This window comes from Agelaius tricolor, unplaced genomic scaffold (assembly GCF_023055355.1).
Source record: "Agelaius tricolor isolate 1412-34295 unplaced genomic scaffold, bAgeTri1.0.p SCAF_18, whole genome shotgun sequence".
In the NCBI taxonomy this organism is placed as follows: Eukaryota; Metazoa; Chordata; class Aves; order Passeriformes; family Icteridae; genus Agelaius; species Agelaius tricolor.
In genome coordinates, this window is record NW_027269278.1 from 11016964 (window position 1) to 11037501 (window position 20538).

Consider the following 20538-nt stretch of genomic DNA (forward strand, 5'->3'; position numbering starts at 1 on the left):
CGCGCGCCCCCCGCCCGCCTCCCCCCGGGGGTCACGTGCCGCGGGGCGGGGCGGGCACTGAGGGCGGGCGGGACCCGCGCCCTGAGGCGGCGGTGGCCGCAGGCGGCCCGGCCCGGGTGGCGAGCGGGGGTCGCCCCAAAATTAACGTTTTCATCATGTTCTGTCACGGTAACTCAGCCACCCGCCCGCATCGGCCTGTGCGGGCTCCGAGTCACAGAGTCAAACGGCTTGGGGAAGACCTCTAAGCTCATGGAGCCCAACCTTGGACCGAGCATCACCGCGTCCACCACACTCGGCACTGAGTGCCCCGTCCGGTGTTTCCTTAAACACCTCCCTGGACTGCCCCTTCCAATGTCTGATCACCCCTTCCGTGAAGAAATTCCTCCTCCCGTCCAACCTAAACCTCCTCTGGTGCAGTTTAAGACTGTCCTCTCATCCTAAGGTGCCCAGAGAGTGACCATGGCCAGCAGTGGCACCATGCAGGCTCGTACCCTGCTGGCTTTGGTTGGACATGAGGAGAAATTTCTTCACGGAAAGGGTGATCAGACATTGGAACAGGCTGCCCAGGGAGGTGGTGGTGTCACCATCACATCCTGGAGCTGTTTAAGACAAACCTGGATAAGGCACTCAGTGCCATGGCCTGGTTGACATAGGTTGGACTTAACGACCTCAGAAGTCTTTTTTGGCATAATTGATTCTGATATTCCACTTTTGCTTTTCTGATAACCATATTAAAATATTTCCTGTAAATCTTCTGAACTGAAGCATCAAGAGCAATCACTGCCAAACGTTTCCCAAATGCAAGCGTGCCAGAAGTAATGAAGTGCCCTTTGACAAAGAGCTAATGCATTTTGAAACACAAAATTTAGCACCCTTAAAGTGAGTTAGCATAAGTTAGAGAGGAGATGCAAGCTTACACCCGAAGTGTTAAAACCAGTGCCTGGCAGTCTGTGGTTCCCACATGCCACGCTGAAACTACAACAGCTTTTTCTGTCATGCAGTGCCAGCAGCCATAGGTGGTGGGTTTAATAAGGCATTTAAGGAAACTTAGATTTAGTTAGTAACAATTCTCTCAGGAAAAGCTTTTTTTTTTTTCTCCCGTGAAAAACTGACAAAGAGTATATGAAAGGGGGAAAAAAATTATACAGGCAGGATGGGATTAATTGAAACCTCTGTATTTTCAATAGCTGGGAGGATTCTTTTTTCAGGTTTTCCAGCATGGATTCTGAATTTTATCTAGAGATACATTTATAAGACTCATTAAAAGGTTTTGCATTTAGAATCCAGAGAAGGGAGAGTCACAACCCCACAGTAAATTAACCTGGCTCTAATCAGATCTAAAACTCTGTTTTCCTGCTGGAAGATTTGGTGTCATTAGGAGGTACCACACAAACCCAATAAAACGTGTAGGATCGGGGGAAATGGTCTGTGTGTTCTCTCTGTCTGTTTCCACAGCAGACTTCTCCACTTGAAGCACTAATAAAATTTCCTCGCATCAGGATGAGGTTTCTGAATTTGTATTTTGTATACATAGCCGTGTTCTTTCTGATTCATTTAGCCTCATCAACAACAATAAAGATACTGAATCAGAACAAGCTGGCAATTTTGTTGATGAAACATGGGGGAGAGCGGACTCCAGCTGGCTCTTCAGCAGATCCATTGGCCGGCTGACAGCAATAAAACTGCAAGAAACCTGACACAGAAAGCACATGCGGTGAGAGGAGACAGGCAGCAGAGGCAGGCAGGTAGGCAGGCACTGCACAGCACCTGTTTGCTGCTTTTCAGTCCAAGGCAGTGGTTTCTCTCCTCTGAACTGGCTCTGAATACGCCATTTCATGCCAGCTTATCCTACCTCCTTTCAAAGGCTTCCAAGCCTCTTTGCAGGGGGCAGACATATGCAGTCCCAGGCTGCCATTTTAGGCTTTTCTGCTCACTTTGTGTTCTTGCTGTCTACTTGAAAGGTTGAGGACAACCCAGGAATCAGAGGGTCATAGAATAACTCAAGTTGGAAGGGGCCCATAAGGATAGAGTCCAACTCTCTGCTCTTCACAGGACTGTCTGAAGCTAAACCATGTGACCAAGAGCATTGTCCAGATGCTCCTTGAACTCTGGCAGACTTGGCACTGTGACCAATTCCCTGAGGAGTCTTTTCCAGTGGCCAACCACCCTCTCAGTGAAAACCTTTTCCTTATGTCCAGCCTGAATTTTCCCTGACCCAACTTCATTCCATTTCCTCAGGTTCTATGACAGGTCATCAAAGAGAGGATCAGCATCTCCCCCTGCCTTTAAGGGAAGCTGCAGGGTGTGGTGAGAGCCCCCCTCTGTCTCTTCATCTCTGAGCTGAACAAATGCAGTGAGCTAATCTGTTCTTTGTAAGAATTTCCCTTGAGACTTTTCACCATCTTAGTCTCTGTCTGGTGTTTTAGCCACATTTTCTAAGATAGTAAATAGAGAGAGAAGAGAGGCAACAACTTAATGAGTCGCTACATGGTTACATGCTCAAAATTCAATTGTTGAAAGCTTCTGCCTCTCAGATCACGCGTAGAGCAATGTCCATTAGCTGTTCCCACTGCATTTTACACTGTCTCAAGCACCCCTGAAGTGTGAAGGCAGCATTTCATATTCCTCCCTCTCTGGTGCTGTGCAGGCATGGAACTCCCACAGCCTCATTTCCCACTCCAAACCCAGGGCACATTCAGAGCAGGGATTGCAGGGCAGGGCTGCAGTCCCACCATGTGACAGTGCACTGTCACCCCAAGTCAGGAGGTGTGACACTGCTCTGCCCTGTACAGTGACACAGCCCCAGTGTGAGGCTGCTGAGGAGCAAAGGAGCCATTGCCCAGCTGCTGCACCATTACAGGAGCTTGGCAGATGTGACTGGCCAGCATCTGGCCCCTAGGACTTGAGAGCCAGCGTGCCATGGCATCCCTGTCTCATGAGTAAATCCATGTCCAGAGCCACACCGTGAATGGGGAGCCATTTCTGCAGCTCAGTGTGTTTTCTTACAAATCCTTGCAGAGACTGATTGCTAAGTGCTTACAAAGTAACTCAGTAGATCTGAAATAATTACTGGTGTAATTCCTCTCTTTTCAGGAAAAGCCATTCATAAGCACAAATCATTATTGCCTGTATGTGTCACAGAACTAGAGCCATGTTTCCTTCATGTATCCCCATTCCCATCATGACCTAGTATGGCTTTAGAATAAATATTCTCTGAAGAATTTAGCTTCCAATTAAGTCTACTTCCCGCAAGAGCCCTGCATTACACCTCGTCAGAAATTGAAGAAACTGAAAGAAAAATATCCTTATCACTGTGCTCAGGGTTGTACAAGGCTTAGTACAAACTGAGCCAAAATACTCCAGAACTGAAAGCAGCTTTGCAGAGCCATAGAATCCTTAGAAGGTTGATAACCTGCCATGCAATGCCTTACCTTCCTATTGGGTTATTATCTTACAAGGAGGAAATGGGAATCTGACACGTAGCAAAACAAGATGTTGTGTTGTAATACCTGTGTATTATATGACAAACAGTTTTTCCTGGAGATTATCTGTATGCCAGCAAGGTGTTTGCATTGGGTTTAGTTCTTCACCTACAAATTATTTGATACATTATTCTGAACTTGGAAGTGCTCAATTTTTTGCCCTTAGTGGATCCCATTGATACCTTGCAAAAAATATTGACAAATGTGAGTCCTTTCAACACCAAGGGAAAATTAGCAAACCCTTTCCAGCTGGATGCTCTACAAAGAGCTTTCCTTTCCTGTGTATTTCATCCAAAAACAGAGACATGTCCCCAAGCTGAGTCTTTACTTTGTTCTTTTCCAGCATTATAGCATTTTCTAACAAACATTTTGTTTCAGGATGCCCAGCACATGACACTTGGCCTTGCTGAACATCCATAACTCTCCATGGAAACTCTCATATCAGCAAGTATACAGTTGTTCTAACTCATGGTGTCCAAAAGGGCACCTAAGAAGCAAAGATCATTTTTAAGTCTTTGCCCTGTATTAAAAAATGAGGCTTCACAATGCTCAAGCAAACAGGTTAAAGGATCTGTTTTATAGAAACACAAACTCCAGCCGAGAGAAAACCATTCATCATTTCAGACTGTCAGCCATTACTAGACACATATGTAAGGATTTTTTAAAAGCTGAATTCAGTATCAAAGGCACATGTTCTGCGTAAATGTCAGACATTTTTACTCATTTTTCTACTAGACTTCTGTGATTAAAATAAACATTTACAGCATGAGATTTTTTCCCTGCCTCTGAACACTTTTTGGATCTGAATCTCGGTTTTAGAAGATCTGTCTTTAAAGTAGAAATCTAGGAATATGGGTCAAATGTGTCTTTTAAGGCTTGTTCATATTTTAATTGCATGGTTGCAGACTTAACAAGAGATAGTTCTTCCCTCCTTGAAATTCAAGACATCGAAAGGTTAATTCAGTCTTCTCAGTTCCATTTCCTTCCGTCTGTTCCCCTTCCCACACTCCTCCCCACCCCCCATCTGTAGACAGCTGAGTTATTTGAATTTTGTGCAAGCTAGTATTCATCCAAAGGGGAAAATCACTCAATGTATGCACCAGGCAAGCGAAAATTGCGGTACTGCACGCTTGCATTTTTTACTTCCTGTTTGCTTTTCCCTACATTCACCAGCTTGGGCTGTGGACACACACACTCATGCCCCAAGGATAAAGTTAACTCAAATTAAAGCTTGTGTGTCCCCATCAGTGTTGAATTCCCATTCTTTGCACTCACGTGGAATATGTGCTCAGGCTGCTGTGGTTACCTTGGGTTGAGCAAAGGCTGCAGTTCCCGTTACCACAATTTGTCAGCTGCCAACACAATCACTCTCTGCTGCTCCCATGTTATTTCATGGTGTGGTCACTCATACTCAAGGTACACTAACTCCAGAGGAGTTACTTTGACAGAACTCAGGTTAACCCTGGGATGAAGACAGAGCTTTAATCCAACTGATTTTGGCACTTCACATTTGTTTGCAAGAAAAAAATTCATGAAAGTACTCATTAAAAACGTTCTAGTTCACTCAGGTTCTGAAGAAAGAGATGTTCGCTTCAGATGCCAGGAGAGGTAAACAGTATCATCTTTCTTTATTCTCTTTTTCACATTTTAAAAGAGAAACACAGTGTTTAATGTAAAATACTTGCAGCTTTCATGGAAAATGTAGAAGTTAACAGATGTGGAACTCCTTACCATTTTCTAACATAGTTGTTGACCTTGTACACAACATGTAATACCTATGTGTTTGACTTATACTGTATAACAAGCTTACAAAATTGGAAAATTATTTTTGGAAATGATAATGGAGAAATACAAGTTTTTATTCTGTAAATTGCTCAGAGTAATCAGCTAGAAAAGATAACTTGGCTGCCTTTTCTGTTCCTCTGCTTCAGCAGCCTTGTTTCCTTAAGCCGCTGAAAAATTTCAGAGTTTATCTTCTCCCCAAACATAAAACCACTCAAACTACCAGGGATCCCAGGCTATTGAGAGGGGAATGATTTGGCAACACAAAGAGAAGTTCTACTGAGGTGCCCCTCAAAATTACATCCACAGCCCAGTGGAATGAAGAATTCCTCACCTCTGTAGCTACCCCAGCACAGCATGGATTGTAACAACAGACCCACCTATTGTCCTTTTTCCTCTGGACAAAAGAAAATCTAAAGTTAACATAAAGTTAGTAGATCTCTGGATTTTATGATCTTTGATCTGTCTTCTCCTGGATTATGTTGGTTATCTATTTGCTGCACAGTGGGTGCCACAATTTGAATGGTAATGTTTTTCCTCTCTGAAGCAAAGACAGGGAGAATCTCAAGAGTGGATTGTTTCATTTCAGAGCTGCCAACTACACTGAGAAAAGCCATGTTTGAGCACACTCCCAATGCTCATCCAAGATTTCCCTGTCTTAATTCTTCCCTAAACTGCTGCTTGCAGGACATGCTTCTGTCCAGAGACAGAAAGGATGGAAGAAAAAAAAAGACTGTTAAAGACTCAAAATCATGCTAAACTTGTCTCTCTAGACCAGTATTCATCACAAACTGTCATGTGCTCTGTAGCACTACCTAATGTGACTAACACATCACATGCTTTGTTCCCCACCCCAGCTTTGGGGAGAGAAGCCTGTGCATGGACATTCTGTATTAATTCTAATTTTCCCTTTAATAATTCATGCAAGGGTCAACACATTTTGCTAGAAGGGGCCAGGCCAGAGCCAAGTGCTTTGTGCTGGAAGACATGCTTTTGGGTCAGTTATTGAGAAAGCTCTGTTGCAAGAATCTCCATCTGGTTAAACTTTAAAAAATTCACCCCCATATCAAGTTTTATAAGATTAAAAAAAAAAAAAAAAAAAGAAAAGAGAGAGAGAGGAAATTTCTACTCCCACTAGCTTATGTTTTCTCCTTTTGCTCTGTGCTGCAACAAGGCTTCTGGTATAGACTTGTCTGAACTCCTGAGCTATTTGGAAAACATGGGGTTGGTAAAAATAGCCCAAGGAGAAGGACTATCTACAACTGCCTCTCCTCACCCCTCATCTTCTGCATGCACCTACCCTCAAGGTTCAATGGTCTTGGTAAGGAAAATGAAACACCTTAGGTAATGCTAAAATGTCCAGTGTAAGACAAGTGTGGAGTATTTACTGAGTGGCAGTGCAGCATTACAGCAGAGAGCCTGCCAAAGAGGGATCAGTGCCTTCCTTACACCCCCAGGATTCATTGTCTCTTAGCCTGGGAACCTGTCTCCGTTCCCAAACAGGGATATTTTTTTTGGCAGCAAGACGGAACAAAAGGCACAAAGAGAACTAAGAAAACCCTTTCAGTGAAGCTGTAGTCTTTTTTTTTTTTTCCTGTTCCCCTGAGGACGGGAAACCTTCTAAGGACAGCTCATAATACACCCAATCCTGCTACCTGCCGGGAAGGTGCTCAGTGCTCACAGGGACCTACAGGAATTAGGGTCTGTGCAGATTCCAGCCCAGCTTTCAGCCTTGACAAATTGATCCCCTACCTTTAGCACCAAAAATACCACAGCATTTTGAAAATGAAATCACTGTTATATTTGAGTGGGCGTGTTATTTCGAGACAGCACTAATGTGATTATAAAATCAGTTGTGTCAGCTTATTGGCTCAGCTACAGACACTGATCTGCTCGAGCGTCTGTTCCTCCACCCGCCTGCTCGCCTTAGGGTGCTTTGTCCCCCCTCAGCTCCCCGTGGAAATTGAGACCATTTGGTTCCCACTAAAGAGAAAGAAACCCCTTCTTCTGGCAGTTGCCCACCTCATCTCTATGAAACTTGGCACTTCCAGAGCACCTCTTGTGCCAAACATGAGCACAGCATCCCCCAGCCCACTGAAGGCTACAGCCCATATATGTGTGTGTATATACATATATATATATATATATATATATATATATGTGTATATGAATGGGCTGGGCATGCTGCTTCCAAGTGACAGCAGCCAAGGGAAAAGGGCAAGTGGCAGCAGCATCCAAACCTACCAGGTTCACTTTTCAGACTTTTCACTTGAGCTCTCTCTAAATGTTTCCTCTCACCTATTACCGAATCCTGGGAGCAAGTGTTTGTTTTTCCTGCTGCTCTGTGGGTGTCTGACAGACTCTGTGCCTTGTGCTGCCAGGCATGGTTTAATGCTGTCAATGGCAGGTGACTCACTGGTATCAGAAGTGTCACTCCTGGCAGATTTGACTCAGCCCTTCATCTTTTGGCAACAAATTGAAATAAAATAGAGTTTCCATTGTATGAGGCAGCTTTTCAGGCGCAGCTATAGTAGTGTAGCTTTATATGCTTTATGTATAGAGCATCTGTAAAGATTCTACAGTCTGCATGCTCCACTGGTTTCCTGGTTTTTCACATTTCAATACACTTCATTCTTCTGCCTCTGAGCAACACGAAGAAAGTTGAGGTTTTCATTGCAACCACAGCCTTCCCAAGGCCAGGTAAATGCCATGTTCCCCTTACTGAAGACAGTGACTCTGAAATCCTGCAATTAAAAACCTGACAAAGAACAGCTTTGCTGCTCATATACCAAAAATATTTCCATTACTAGTGAAAGGAAAAGGCATCTGAGTATGATATTACCTACCCATCTCTACCTCAAAGTATGCAATGCCCTCAGGCCAAGTTCCAAATTTTCCATATGTAAACTGCATCCAGCTGTGTGTGCTGCACTGAATATATAAACATGAGGTTTGAATCCCACACGAGCTGTGTTTGACCACAGCACTGAATTTACAAGCTGAAGAAACTTGACAGGCACTTTATGCAATGGTCAAGATGTTTGTTATGAGATGAGTATCTCCTGATTTCAGCAGAGTGAGAACTTGTAAGTTCTCATCATTATGTTATTTCTCTCAACACTGTTGCACCTTCCTCACAAACACAACCCAGTATCAATTGAAAACTTGGTCATCTTTAGCCTAAAAACCCAAACAATGTATCCCAAACCGTTTAAGTATTAGGTTGGACAATATATTGGGCAATTAAAGTGGTAGTGGTGGTGAAAACAAGCATGCTCACCCTGTCTTAGCATGTTTAGAAGAGCCTGAGCTCTGCTGTGGATCCTGGGGGCAGAGTCTGACTGGACACAGAAAACCAAAAGTGAGGTTCTTCTGCTTTGCTGTTCTGAACACTTTGTTTGCTCTCTACCACTGAGAGAACTTGGGCTACTATTGAAGTTTAAGAGGTTTTGTCTTTTTAGTCTCTCTTCATAATCAGAATTATAATGGTTATTTTTAAAAATGGACAAATATTAAATATTAATTAAAAGCTGAAAATCATTAGCTGCCTGCATTCATGAATCAGATTATGTTTTAAACTCTTTTCTGATCTAAATCTTGTGTTCAGCCAAACAAGAGGTTAGTGCTCTCTCTCTTTAAACAGACACACAAAGACTCTTCAGTGCCAAATCTCAGCTACAGCTTACACCAAATATTCACCCAGTGGCTGCCTTCCTGCTTCTTCCCTGGGGGTTTCAGTCAGGAACACAGCTTTCTGTTTGTGACAACTGCTTGGATACGTGGGATGGAAGCAAAGGAACTGAGTCCTGACATTAAATGTGGTGCACACACAGAGTGATTTGGTGTGGTCAGTGCAGATGCAGAGATAACCAAGCCAGCCTGCACAAATCCCTTGGGCTGGGAAAAACCTTTAACATCAAGTCCAACCACAAACCTGTTCATTGTTTTAGTTTAAACAAACATTGTAAGAAGAGATCCTTAAGACACATTTAAGCACATTAAACCCATTTTCTCCATGCACACGTGCCAGACTCAAACCCACTCCACTTAAGCCTGTGGTGCCAACAGAAAGATCCACAGACCTTCCAAGGGCTCCCAGTCAGCTGAGACATCTCTGTCCCTCTGAGCTCACTGCTCAAGCTGCCCTACAGTCAGTAGAGAAAACCAGCTACTCCTAGGGCACAATCAATTTTATCCTAACTTCATTGCCTCCCTTGTGACTGCCATGGAGTCTAGACAGGAATTTCAGGTGGAGACACTAAAAGGTACACAAGAGGAAACCACACCAGTATCCAGGAGGATGTACACAGCCCTTCTCTCCCTGCTTCCAGAGCTGTGGGCTGAGGGAGGCACCAGCAAGTGAATTAACAGCCACCAAAACAGGCACAAGCAGAAATTCACTGTACATCCCTTTAGGACACATTCCTGGGTGTCACTGTGGTGCCTGGGCTGTGCTAATCTCAGACTTGGCCCTTGGTCATGGCAATCACACCAAGGCTGTGCTGAGAACCCTCAGAGCCCCAGGCTTGTGCTTCTGCCAGCCTGGGCAGGGGGGGATGATCCCCAGGAGTGTTGCTGAAGGCACCTACAATCCCCCCTGAAAAACCAATCTGGCAGCAGCAACCCCCAAACCTCAACCTCACCCCAAACCTCAGCACTGGGAAATGGTGGGAAGGGAAACTTCAATATGATTGTCATGGTAAATGAAGAGAACAGAATAAAAGAAAAATCAAGATGTAATTTGGCAATTTTCCATGTCAGTTTTCCCATTTCCCTCCCTCGTGCACTTTCTACAGGAGCAATCTGTCCTTTCCCTGAACGCTGAGCAATCCCAGCACTAAACTAATCAATATTAATAGCGATGGGTTTGGGAGGGGGGAGGAGGGAGAGGAGAGGAGAGGAGAGGAGGGATTACCCTGACCTTTTTCAACTCACACTGCCTCAGACGGCCACCAAGCAGCTGAAGAGAGAGCAGCCAGACGGTAATGCCATGTGGTTTTAGTAGCTTTTCTTTTTTTTTTTTTTAATTTTTTTCCTTGTGAATATTTACTCTGTTGTCTCAGTGCAGATGAAATCTGATTTTCTGCAGGAAGGAAAAAATATAATTATATCAGCCATCTCCGGGCCAAGCCTTGCCTTGATGGGAAACTCCACTGAAATAAGGGGAATAATGCCCAGGCTGGATTTTAACTTCAATTTCTTCATAAAAAGAGGAATTGGATTAGGGAAGTTTTGACAGGTGAAATGCTGGTGTGCTTTGTGGAATTCTCTTTATTATAATAGAGTATAATCAAAGCCATTGAGCTGTGACTGGGATATGGAGCAAGAGCAAACAAAGGGCTGGGGGAACCGGTCCTCTATTGTTATGTTCAAGTGTCCACAGCAGCCCAGGGGATGGATGTACGCAGTACAGGGGGCTCAGAATGAAAGACAAATCCTATTAATTAAAAGAAAATCATAATTGAAGCTCTTTGTTCCTGTTGGATTGGGGTTTATTGTAGATTTTCAGTGAGCAGCATTTCTAAAATACAGGTTTATGTCAGGGGGCACTGTGGATTACTGGCAATTAATAATTGTCTCTTTTATTACTGATTATTCTTGTTGCCATGTGCAAAACGTGATTTTTAGAAATTGCATCTGAGAAATCTAGGGAAAATTCTATTTCTGTGTTTCTTCTTTTGCTCTGAAAGAGCCAAGCCTCAGGGAAAGGTCCCAGATTGAGTGTTAGGTTTGTGGAGGTTTTTGAATAAACATTTTTATGGTATTTTAATATTTTTTCTCTTGAGGAGAAAATGCTTTGCAGATGGCTGGTATCACAGCACTAGCTAATGAAGCCATGGGTGTGTTTTCCCTTTCTTTGTCAGGACCCATCATGTCCGACAAACCAGATTTTGCAGAAATTGAAACATTTGACAAGACCAAGCTGAAGAAGACAGAAACCAGAGAGAAAAATCCACTGCCCACTAAAGAAAGTAAGTGCTTATGAGGCTATTTGAAGTACGAGTAGCAAGGACATAATCCATATTGCAGTTCATATGCAAAATGAATACTAATCACAGGATTACAGGCTCAAACTCATCCCTGACTTTAAGTGGGGATAATACTAAGACTCTATGCTGGGCTTCCAAGGATATCAGTAATTATAACTAGCAGTGCATTTTGTCTGGAAAACCCTTTCTGATGGGATTGCTCTTGCTTCTGCTAAAAGCAAGAGCAGTGTTCCCAGTGGGTGCTGGTAACAGGATCAGTCTGTTTGTAATTACCTTGTTACCAATCCCCCTGGAGGCTCAGGGGACCCTTTGCCCGTCCCTGGCAGGCCAGGCAGCATCCCCAGAGGCTGCTGGGCTCTGCATTTAATGTTATCAGGCAGATGAGCTGCTGCCTCCCACTGGTACCTGCTGTCAGCCCTGGGCAGGAGACCTGCAGGCACCTTCTCTGGGAATAAGGCAGCGAGCAAACCCATCATCATCCTCATCTGGCAGGCAATCTCCCTCAGGAAAGCACCCCTGAGCTGTTCTCATGTTCTCTCCTCTCCCATACCCGCTGTGCACAGGCAGCCAGATGAGGCTGGCATTCATGTGCAGCTTCAGACATGAAAAGAGCTTTTGGAGCAGGTTTTGTGAGCAGTTTCCTTCAGAAGAGAATTGCTAATCACTGTGGATGTGTGTGCTCACAGCAATGCACACGCACAGGCTCAACATTAAATACCTGGTTTTCCCCCTGGTTTTTCCCCTGGTTTTCCCCCTGGTTTATTATCCTTGCCAAAGCTAAAGCTGTAAATACAAGAGGAGCTTTGCACACCATGAACTGCTCCCTTCTAGGTATGGGAAGGAGTTGTCATTTCCAGGGTGGTCAAAACAACCAATTATGGATTTAATTCTCTGGCTTTGAGTATGACCATAGAAATTGGTATCCTGCAGAACCATTATCATTGAATCACAGAATGATTTGGGTTAAAAGGACTTTAAAGATCATCTTCTTTCAATCCCATGCCATGGGCAAGGACATCTCCCACTAGATGAGGTCACTCCAAGCCCTCCAACCTGGCCTAGAACAGGGATGGGGCAGCCAGGGCCTCAACACTCTCACAGGGAAGAATTTCTTTCTCACATCTAATCTAACCCTGCCCTCTGTCAGTGTGAAGCCATTCCCTGCTTTTCTGTCACCCCAGCCCCTTGTCCAAAGTCCCCCTCCAGCACTTTTGCAGCTCCTTCTAGTGCTAGAAGGGATTCTAAAGTCTCCCCAGAGCCTTCTTTTCTTCAGACTGTACACCCCCAAACTCCCTCAGTCTGTCTCTATAGGAAGGCAGAGTTTATTGCTCATAAACAGTAAAGTTTACTGATGGTGTTTTTGTTTCCTGTTTTTCTGCCAGCTATTGAACAGGAAAAGCAAAGTGAAAGTACAGCCTGAGCACAAAATTGAAGATGTGACTGCTGCTTCTTCAGTGGGGTTTTGGCTTCTGAGTTGGGTTGTTGTTTTATTTGGTCCCTCCCACCCCATATTTGTTGCCCATTTATTTTAGGAAACATTTTTTCATTTAATGTTCCCTGGAGAAGTTTGTTTTATGTTTGTTGAAGAAGATACTATGTATTTGTATTCTTAAAATTTTAATTCCAAGTTCTGTATCAACCCCATTACTTGGCAAAAAAAAAGAGCAATTTGCATAGAAATTGTTTTCCTAAACCTCACAATAAACAGTTTCTTCTGACCAAATGTCTTTGAGCCTTGCAGAAATCAAGTTTACACTGCAACTCTTACCAACATCCTTCCCCCTTTGTTTGCATTTCCTCAGCAGCTTGGGGCTTTGGGCAGGTTGGGAAGGGTCACCCCAGAAATCTCAGGGCCCTTGGCTGGAGCACAGCCCCTCTCCATGCCCTGTATCCTTATCACAGCACTCACAGGGCCCTTGGCTGGAGCACAGCCCTTCTCCATGCCCTGAATCCTCACAGGGCCCTTGGCAGGAGCACAGCCCCTCTCCATGCCCTGTGCACTCACAGGGCCCTTGGCAGGAGCACAGCCCCTCTCCATGCCCTGTATCCTCACCCCAGGCACTCTCAGGGCCCTTGGCTGGAGCACAGCCCCTCTCCATGCCCTGTATCCTCACCCCAGGCACTCTCAGGGCCCTTGGCTGGAGCACAGCCCCTCTCCATGCCCTGTATCCTCACCCCAGGCACTCTCAGGGCCCTTGGCTGGAGCACAGCCCCTCTCCATGCCCTGTATCCTCACCCCAGGCACTCTCAGGGCCCTTGGCTGGAGCACAGCCCCTCTCCATGCCCTGTATCCTCACCCCAGGCACTCTCAGGGCCCTTGGCTGGAGCACAGCCCCTCTCCATGCCCTGTATCCTCACAGATCCCTTGGGTGGAGCCCAGCCCCTCTCCATGCCCTGTATCCTCACAGGGCCCTTGGCTAGAGCACAGCCCCTCTCCATGCCCTGTATCCTCACAGGGCCCTTGGCAGGAGCACAGCCCCTCTCCATGCCCTGTATCCTTATCCCAGGCACTCTCAGGGCCCTTGGCTGGAGCCCAGCCCCTCTCCATGCCCTGTATCCTCACCCCAGGCACTCTCAGGGCCCTTGGCAGGAGCACAGCCCCTCTCCATGCCCTGTATCCTCACCCCAGGCACTCTCAGGGCCCTTGGCAGGAGCACAGCCCCTCTCCATGCCCTGTATCCTCACCCCAGGCACTCACCGGGCCCTTGGCAGGAGCACAGCCCCTCTCCATGCCCTGTATCCTTATCCCAGGCATTCACAGGGCCCTTGGCTGGAGCACAGCCCCTCTCCATGCCCTGTATCCTCACCCCAGCACTCACAGGTCCCTTGGCTGGAGCACAGCCCCTCTCCATGCCCTGTATCCTCACCCCAGGCACTCTCAGGGCCCTTGGCTGGAGCACAGCCCCTCTCCATGCCCTGTATCCTCACCCCAGCACTCACAGGTCCCTTGGCTGGAGCACAGCCCCTCTCCATGCCCTGTACCCTGCAGAATCCCAGAGCCCCAGATGGCACCAATCCACAGGAACCCCCCTGAGTGCCCTCGCTGCAGCCTGGAGACTTCACCCCCATCCCTTGTGGCACTCCAGGTGTTTCATGGGAACCCTGAGGGACAAACTGTGGGTGCCAGGAGCTTTGAACCCCCCAGCCTGGCAGCAGGCATGAGGGGAAGCCACTGGCCTGCTTCAGTCTTGCCCAGCAGTAGATTAGAGGTTCCAGAGACCAGTACCCACTTACAAATTCCATGCCAAATTGATGGCTGGGCTGAAGACATATTCAAATTAACATTCCAAATGAAGAAAAGGGCTGCACCACCCTTTCCAGAGCTTTTTTATCTCTCTAACTTGCAAAGATCCAGTCAACTTTGTGATAACTGCAGCACAAACACAGCCTTTGGCCCATCTCATACTGAGCAATACAAGAATGAGGGAAGGTGGAAGGAAGAAAGAAAATTAAACATTGCATTGATTTTTAGGGATGAGAGAAGGATCTTTAGCAGCACAGGAGTGTAAGACACAAACCTTCAAAGCAAGAAAAGATTCCCTACCTCTTCATCACTGGTGGACCAATAACATCCTCACTGGTCTGCAGAGGACTAGGCAAAAATAGACTCAGGTACCAGCTCAGGGGACTCTCAATTACATGGTATCACATTATCTCTGGAATTAATTTGCAATCATATTAGAAAAACAAATGCTTACTCTGGGCAGATAAACTGCTGTCCCTGGAGCTTTAGTTTGATCCTCCTTGTGCTGTGAAGTGAGAGCAGCTCTGTGTACTTCAGCAGGGTTAGTCTGGGCTTGCACCTGCATGAGGTGAGGCAGGGAGCAGCCTCCAGGCCTCAGGAAACAAAAGGGATTGGCTGGGGTGATGGACAGAAAGCTCTTGTTTGCTTAAGGGCTGTTTGACACTTGACATTGGATGTGAATAGACAGAACTGCAATTAAAAGTAGCAGTGGATCCACAAGACTGTGACCTCTGGTGGCAACAGAAAATAACCAGAGGTGACCAGGAGACCAAAGGAAAACACAGGGCAAGAGGAGCAATGATTTCTGCCAGAGCTTTGCTAATGTGGTGCTGTCCAAAGGGATGAGATAGCTGCTTCAATCCATGTTCACCAGTTCAATACTGATGATGTTTTCATTTAATGACCAAGGTTTTTTTCACATTCTCATTTGAGGACCCCTTGGCACCTGCCTCAAAGGGGTATTTATTTTCAGGTCAGCTAGATTTACTAATACTGATTTTTTTATAAAAGGAATGCAAGAGGTTGAGCAACAAAGAAAACAGTGCTCTTTTCTTTGTGACTCATGGCCTCCCCTCACCCCTGCACACTTCAGGGTCAAGGAGCCTCTGACATTATTCAAATATTTTCTTTGATGATGGTTCCTTCATGGAGGAAGCATTTAGAGATAGCACTTAGAGCAACACCACCTATGGAAATCTGTAGAGTTCCTACTGTTCAACCAGATTCATTCAACCTGTTCCTCTGCCCAGGATGGTTTTTGAGCTCTGTATTGCACTCAGCAGTAAGGCCACAGATGAGACTTTCTCCTTGGTTTTGTCTCACGTGATGATCTCCCTCCACCTCTGCCAATTCAGAGCATCTGCCAGCTCACTCAGCAAATACACTGTAAATCACCAAAAACTTCTTGGGCATCACTGAAACTGGGGCAGGTCTTTGTGCCCACAAGTTCTCCCAAAAATCAAAGGCCTGGGCTGTGCCCTCAGCCTGCACTTTTTGGGCAGAAGGGAAGGGAGGTCTGGCCAAAGCAAGAACACAACAGAGATATTCTCCTCTTGTGTTTGCAAGGTACAAAGGATTGGCAGCACAGCTCAGGTTTGCCCAAGCACTTGGCTCAGGGCTGCTCCTGGTGCTGCTGCAGGGCTCTGTCTCCCCCCAAAAAGCCTGCTCCCAGTTTAGCTGTTTGAATTTAAATCCTGAAACAGTAAAACCAACATCTCCGTGCTTTTATCCACACATCTCACTCCACTGAATAGGCTGAGAAGAACTTTAGTCGCATTCCCCACCCCAGGATCTGACTACAAAGGCTACAAACACCTGCTCACCTGGAAAAACTCCTCAAGGTTAAAGGCCAGATGTTCCCAGCTCTCCCCCACCTGCCCCAGGTGGAGCATGGCTTTATGGCAGGGCTGGGGAGTGCTGCTTTCACAATCAGCAGTTCAGAGAGGCTCAAAGTTACAAACACAGAGCTGCAGCACTCTGGTTTGAGGAACATCCCTCTCTGCTGCTGGGGGAGACCATTTCAACCCAGGAACTGCATCAGGAGATTAAAGTTTGTCAAGAGCAGGGACAGGTTTGGCTCCCTGTTATCTTAAGAGCATTAAAGGCCTTATCTGTGGGGCAAACTGGGGACACCAACCAGGAAACTGCTCATTACTTCAGGCTGAAAGAGGGAATTTTCATCCTTCCAGGCATTACACAAGGAAATATTTGTTGCTGCCATTGAGAGGGAGCTACAAGCAGAGCCAAGCTAAGCTAAACCAAAGCAAACACCTTACCCACACCTAGGAAACACCTTCTGGGTGTTAACCTGACCTTCACTCCCTGGAAGAGCATCTTCCAGCTCCAAGGCTCCCCAACAGTCACCCAGTCCAGGAACTGAGGCCCTTTCCTACCTCCATGGTGATGGGCAGCTGAGCTGGAGACAAACTCATCAATAAACAGAGCCAGTTCCAGGTGGGAAACTTAAATATTTCTGCCAAGTAGCAGCAGTCCCTTGCTGTTATGTAAAGGTACAGAAATGAGGTGTTACCTTGCAGCTCCTCCAAAGGAAAAATGCCTCCCATGCTAATGCAGTTACAGCAAAGAAAAATCATTATATGCAGCTGAACATTATATGCAGATAAACACCCACCTTGTTGGCATCACCATGAAGCCAGCTTTGCCCCCTGGATCCCAGGGATAGGGCCAGGCCTCTCAGGATCTTGGCCAGGTCCACCTGCCCCTGTGAGTCACCTCTGATTGCTGTGCACAGTTGCAGCAAGCCCCGGCCGGGCAGAGAGATCTGCATTCCTGTCGTGGTTACACCAAAGTGAGTTGATTTAATAAATCTCATTAGGCAGGCATTTGATAGCAGTGAAAGCCAGGCAGAACGAGCCCTGAGCCTGGTTCTCCTAGGCAAAGGGCATTTGTGTGTTCCCCCACAGCTGGAGCCTGGTGAAGGCCCTGCCAGCCCCAGCTCAGGTACCACGGCCGAGTCTCAAAGCACATGTGGGGCCTTTTTCAAATATATTTGGGTGTTCCTCTTATTTGGGTCATTAGCCCCAAATGTGACTGCTGAGACATGCCACAGCTCCACAGTGATGAGGGCAGTGGGTTTTGGCCAGTGCTTGGCCACCACAACAAAAGCTGGGATGCCCATGTAAGGCCAAGGCTGGAGAAGTCTTTGGAAAATGCCTTTGTGTGTTTGTTCTGCCCTAAGAGCTGGTCCTGATGCAGCAGAGACCTCTCCTGCTGAGAAAGAATCAGGGAAAGAAACCAGGGAGAGATGTGAGCAAAGGAAGATCTACAAAAGCTCTGTGGGATCAGGAGTCTGAAGCACACCACGTGGGAAGGAGGTCAGGGCTGGGAGTGCAGCCAGGGAGGTGCCCACGGCAGCAGAAACCCCAGGCAGAAGAAGCCAGGGTGGTTCTCATGCCTCTGCCTGGCTCACCCCTTGTTTTTCCAAAAACACAGGGTGAAAACAATAGTCTTTTGAAAAGCACTAACCTTCTGGTGCCAAGCTGGGGGAGCCTCCCACACTGTGCAGGGGCAAACAAAGGCTCTGTGTCCTCCTGGAGCCCTGGCATGGGCAGCAGCCCTGGCCTCACCACCTGTCCCTGCCCACCCAGGGCACCGAGGTGTGTCCAGCAGCAGAGCCTGCAGCGAGAGCACGCTGGGGCTGAGCCAGGCTGGCTGGGAGCAGGTGTGCTGGGGGTTCCTCAGCTCCAGCCCAACGCTGCTCAAACTGACAGCAGGGAAAGCTCTGCTTCCATCTCCTGTGCCCGGAGAGGCGGCTCCGTGTGCTCCTGCCTTGTCAGGAGGGCTGGCTGGGGAAGGAACAGTTGCTGGGGATGGTTGGTGCACATCTTGTAAGCTGTGCTGACAACAGCTCTTGACAACTCCTACCATCAACTGCAAATCTCCCTTTGCTTCAAGGCCCGGGGCCAGAATTCATTCAATCTGTGGGGAATTGGGAAGGGAGGAAGAGGAGGGGGGAGCAAAAGGGAGATTCTAGCTGGTCAAAGGGACACGTGAAAATGAGGTCTCTTAAGGCTCCAGCAGTATGCACTGAACAAAAATAATGAGAATTTTCAAAATTAAAAAAAATCATCCAGAATTTTAAGCTGGTCTCATGAATTCAGAAGCCAACTCAGTATCAAATTTTTGATTTGGCGAAGTTGCAACAACAAGGGAGGAAAAAAATTGTGTGTGACTCCAAGTGGGTGTTGTCAAACAGCATCTTGTTTGGGGAAAATAATCCTCCTTGGTCTGCTTTGTGTTCTCATGATGCTGGAAATAATTCTTCTCCTCAGAGAGAAGAATTGGGGTTTTATTTTTCTGTCTAATCACGGGAGCTACCTCAGGTTATGCCTGACCACAGCTGGTCCCCCCATCCTTGAGCACACTGGGAGGAGTCACCACCACAAAGCGTTAAAGAAACACGTGTGCAGGTCCAAAATCACACATTTCATTTAGCAATGAAGAAATCAGGCATGAGGAGCCTTGGCTGAAGGTGTGTGCCTGTGGGGCTGAGCCCGAGGGCAGTGATGGAGGCAGCAGGGATGCCCTGGGGCAGCAGCATCACTCCCACTGCCAGGACCCTTCTCTCCAGGGAGCAGGAATTGCAGTACCTTGTAGTAATGCAATAGCTCCATAATGGCTTTATAATAGCTCCAGCCTCCTCACTGCTCCCCCAGATTCCCTGTTTTATTTCTGTCCTGTCCAGGCTCATTTCAGTGGGATCTGGGTGCCCCAAGCCCGCGGTGCTGCTCATGGACTGCGGCACAGCCCTGACCCGGTGCCAGCACGGGCAGCAGGGAGGGAAGAGGTGTCACACAGCGTGTGCCAGCTGCAGCCCCTCGGGCGGGCAGACATCCCCAGAACGCCGATGGCTTTGGGGGCATCAACCCAGAGCCAGATGGGGGCAGTGACAATGAAGTGACCCTGGGGCAGGCGGGTGCTGCTGGAGGATTGCTCTTGCCCAGATCCATCGCAGAGCACAGAACCCACATGAACCACAGACCCACAGCAGAGGGCTTTTTTTTTTTTTTTCCTCAATACATCCTGAAAATCCCAAGGTTTGCCCAGCCAACCCTGGGCATGGAGAACTCTGCAGGGGCTGTTCGGGCAGCGGGATTGCTGCACAGCTTTGGGTGCTCGGCTGGGGACACTGCGGGCTGTGCCACCCCCTGTGCCCCGGGCACTGCCAGCGGGCACGGTGGGTTGGAGATGGGCTGGGGACACTGCAGGCTGTGCCACCCCCTGTGCCCCGGGCACTGCCAGCGGGCACGGTGGGTTGGAGATGGGCTGGGGACGGTGTGCGGTGCGGGGATGTCCCACAGGGGGGAGCCTTGTCACCAGCCTGCGGGGACACTGCCCGGACATTGCGGGGACACTGTGGAGACATTGCGGGGACACTGCGGGGACACTGTGGGGACACTGCAGGGACACTATGGGGACACTGTGGGGACACTGCGGGGACACTGCCAGGACATTGCGGGGACATTGCCAGGACACTGCCCGGACACTGTGGGGACACTGCAGGGACACTGTGGGGACACTGCCATCCCCAGCATCCCCTTCGCTGCCGGTCCCTGGGTTGGTCCCGGTGCTGGGGCTGGGCTCCATTTCCACCCCCAGAGTCAACAATGCAAAGCCAACCGCGTTCATCCTCACGGGGCAGGGCAGAGACCCCTCCAGGGCCACCACGGCTCAGGTGTTCAGAGCCAGTCTGGGATTTACCAGAATATGATCAAGGAAATCTCTTTTAAAGGGTGTCATTCAGCCCATGGAGTGTCCTAACAGTTCTCTGTGCCTGGAGGATGCTGATGGGCTGAAGCCCTGACTAAGAATCCCACCTTAGACATTCCCATTGGATCAACTTTAAACTGAACAAAGACCTAAAACTGGTTTAGTAAAACCAGAGCCTTGCAGAGAGCTGTCATCCCACTCTGAGCTCAGGTGACACCAGAGCTGTCTGCTCCTGCCTCAGAGATGGAGAAGTGCATGGCGCTGCCAGACTGATGGAAGCCAGGTATGAACATGGCAGCAGTGCCCAGCT

General features: G+C 47.6%; 1 protein-coding gene across 2 annotated transcripts; it reads left to right on the top strand.

Moving 5' to 3' along the window:
• Positions 1-10090: 10090 nt before the first annotated feature.
• LOC139597913 (thymosin beta-12-like) lies at positions 10091-12977 on the top strand. Of its 2 annotated transcripts, none has more exons than XM_071443739.1 (3): positions 10091-10246; positions 11129-11236; positions 12637-12977. In XM_071443739.1, exons 1-3 carry the CDS (start codon positions 10126-10128, stop codon positions 12672-12674), a joined length of 267 nt encoding a protein of 88 aa, XP_071299840.1. In that variant the 5' UTR covers positions 10091-10125; the 3' UTR covers positions 12675-12977. The 2 variants fall into 2 exon arrangements, with proteins under 2 accessions (XP_071299840.1, XP_071299841.1); XM_071443740.1 differs by lacking the exon at positions 10091-10246 and adding an exon at positions 10253-10503.
• The last annotated feature ends 7561 nt before the right edge of the window (positions 12978-20538 follow it).

What these genes read in the sequence shown, in the direction of transcription:
- LOC139597913 (XM_071443739.1), top strand. Translation starts at nt 10,126, where the DNA reads ATGGGTTTGGGAGGGGGGAGGAGGGAGAGGAGAGGAGAGGAGAGGAGG. An exon ending in GAAGAGAGAGCAGCCAGACG is followed by an intron (nt 10,247 to 11,128) that starts GTAATGCCATGT and finishes TTTCTTTGTCAG; the next exon opens with GACCCATCATGTCCGACAAA. An exon ending in TCCACTGCCCACTAAAGAAA is followed by an intron (nt 11,237 to 12,636) that starts GTAAGTGCTTAT and finishes TTTTTCTGCCAG; the next exon opens with CTATTGAACAGGAAAAGCAA.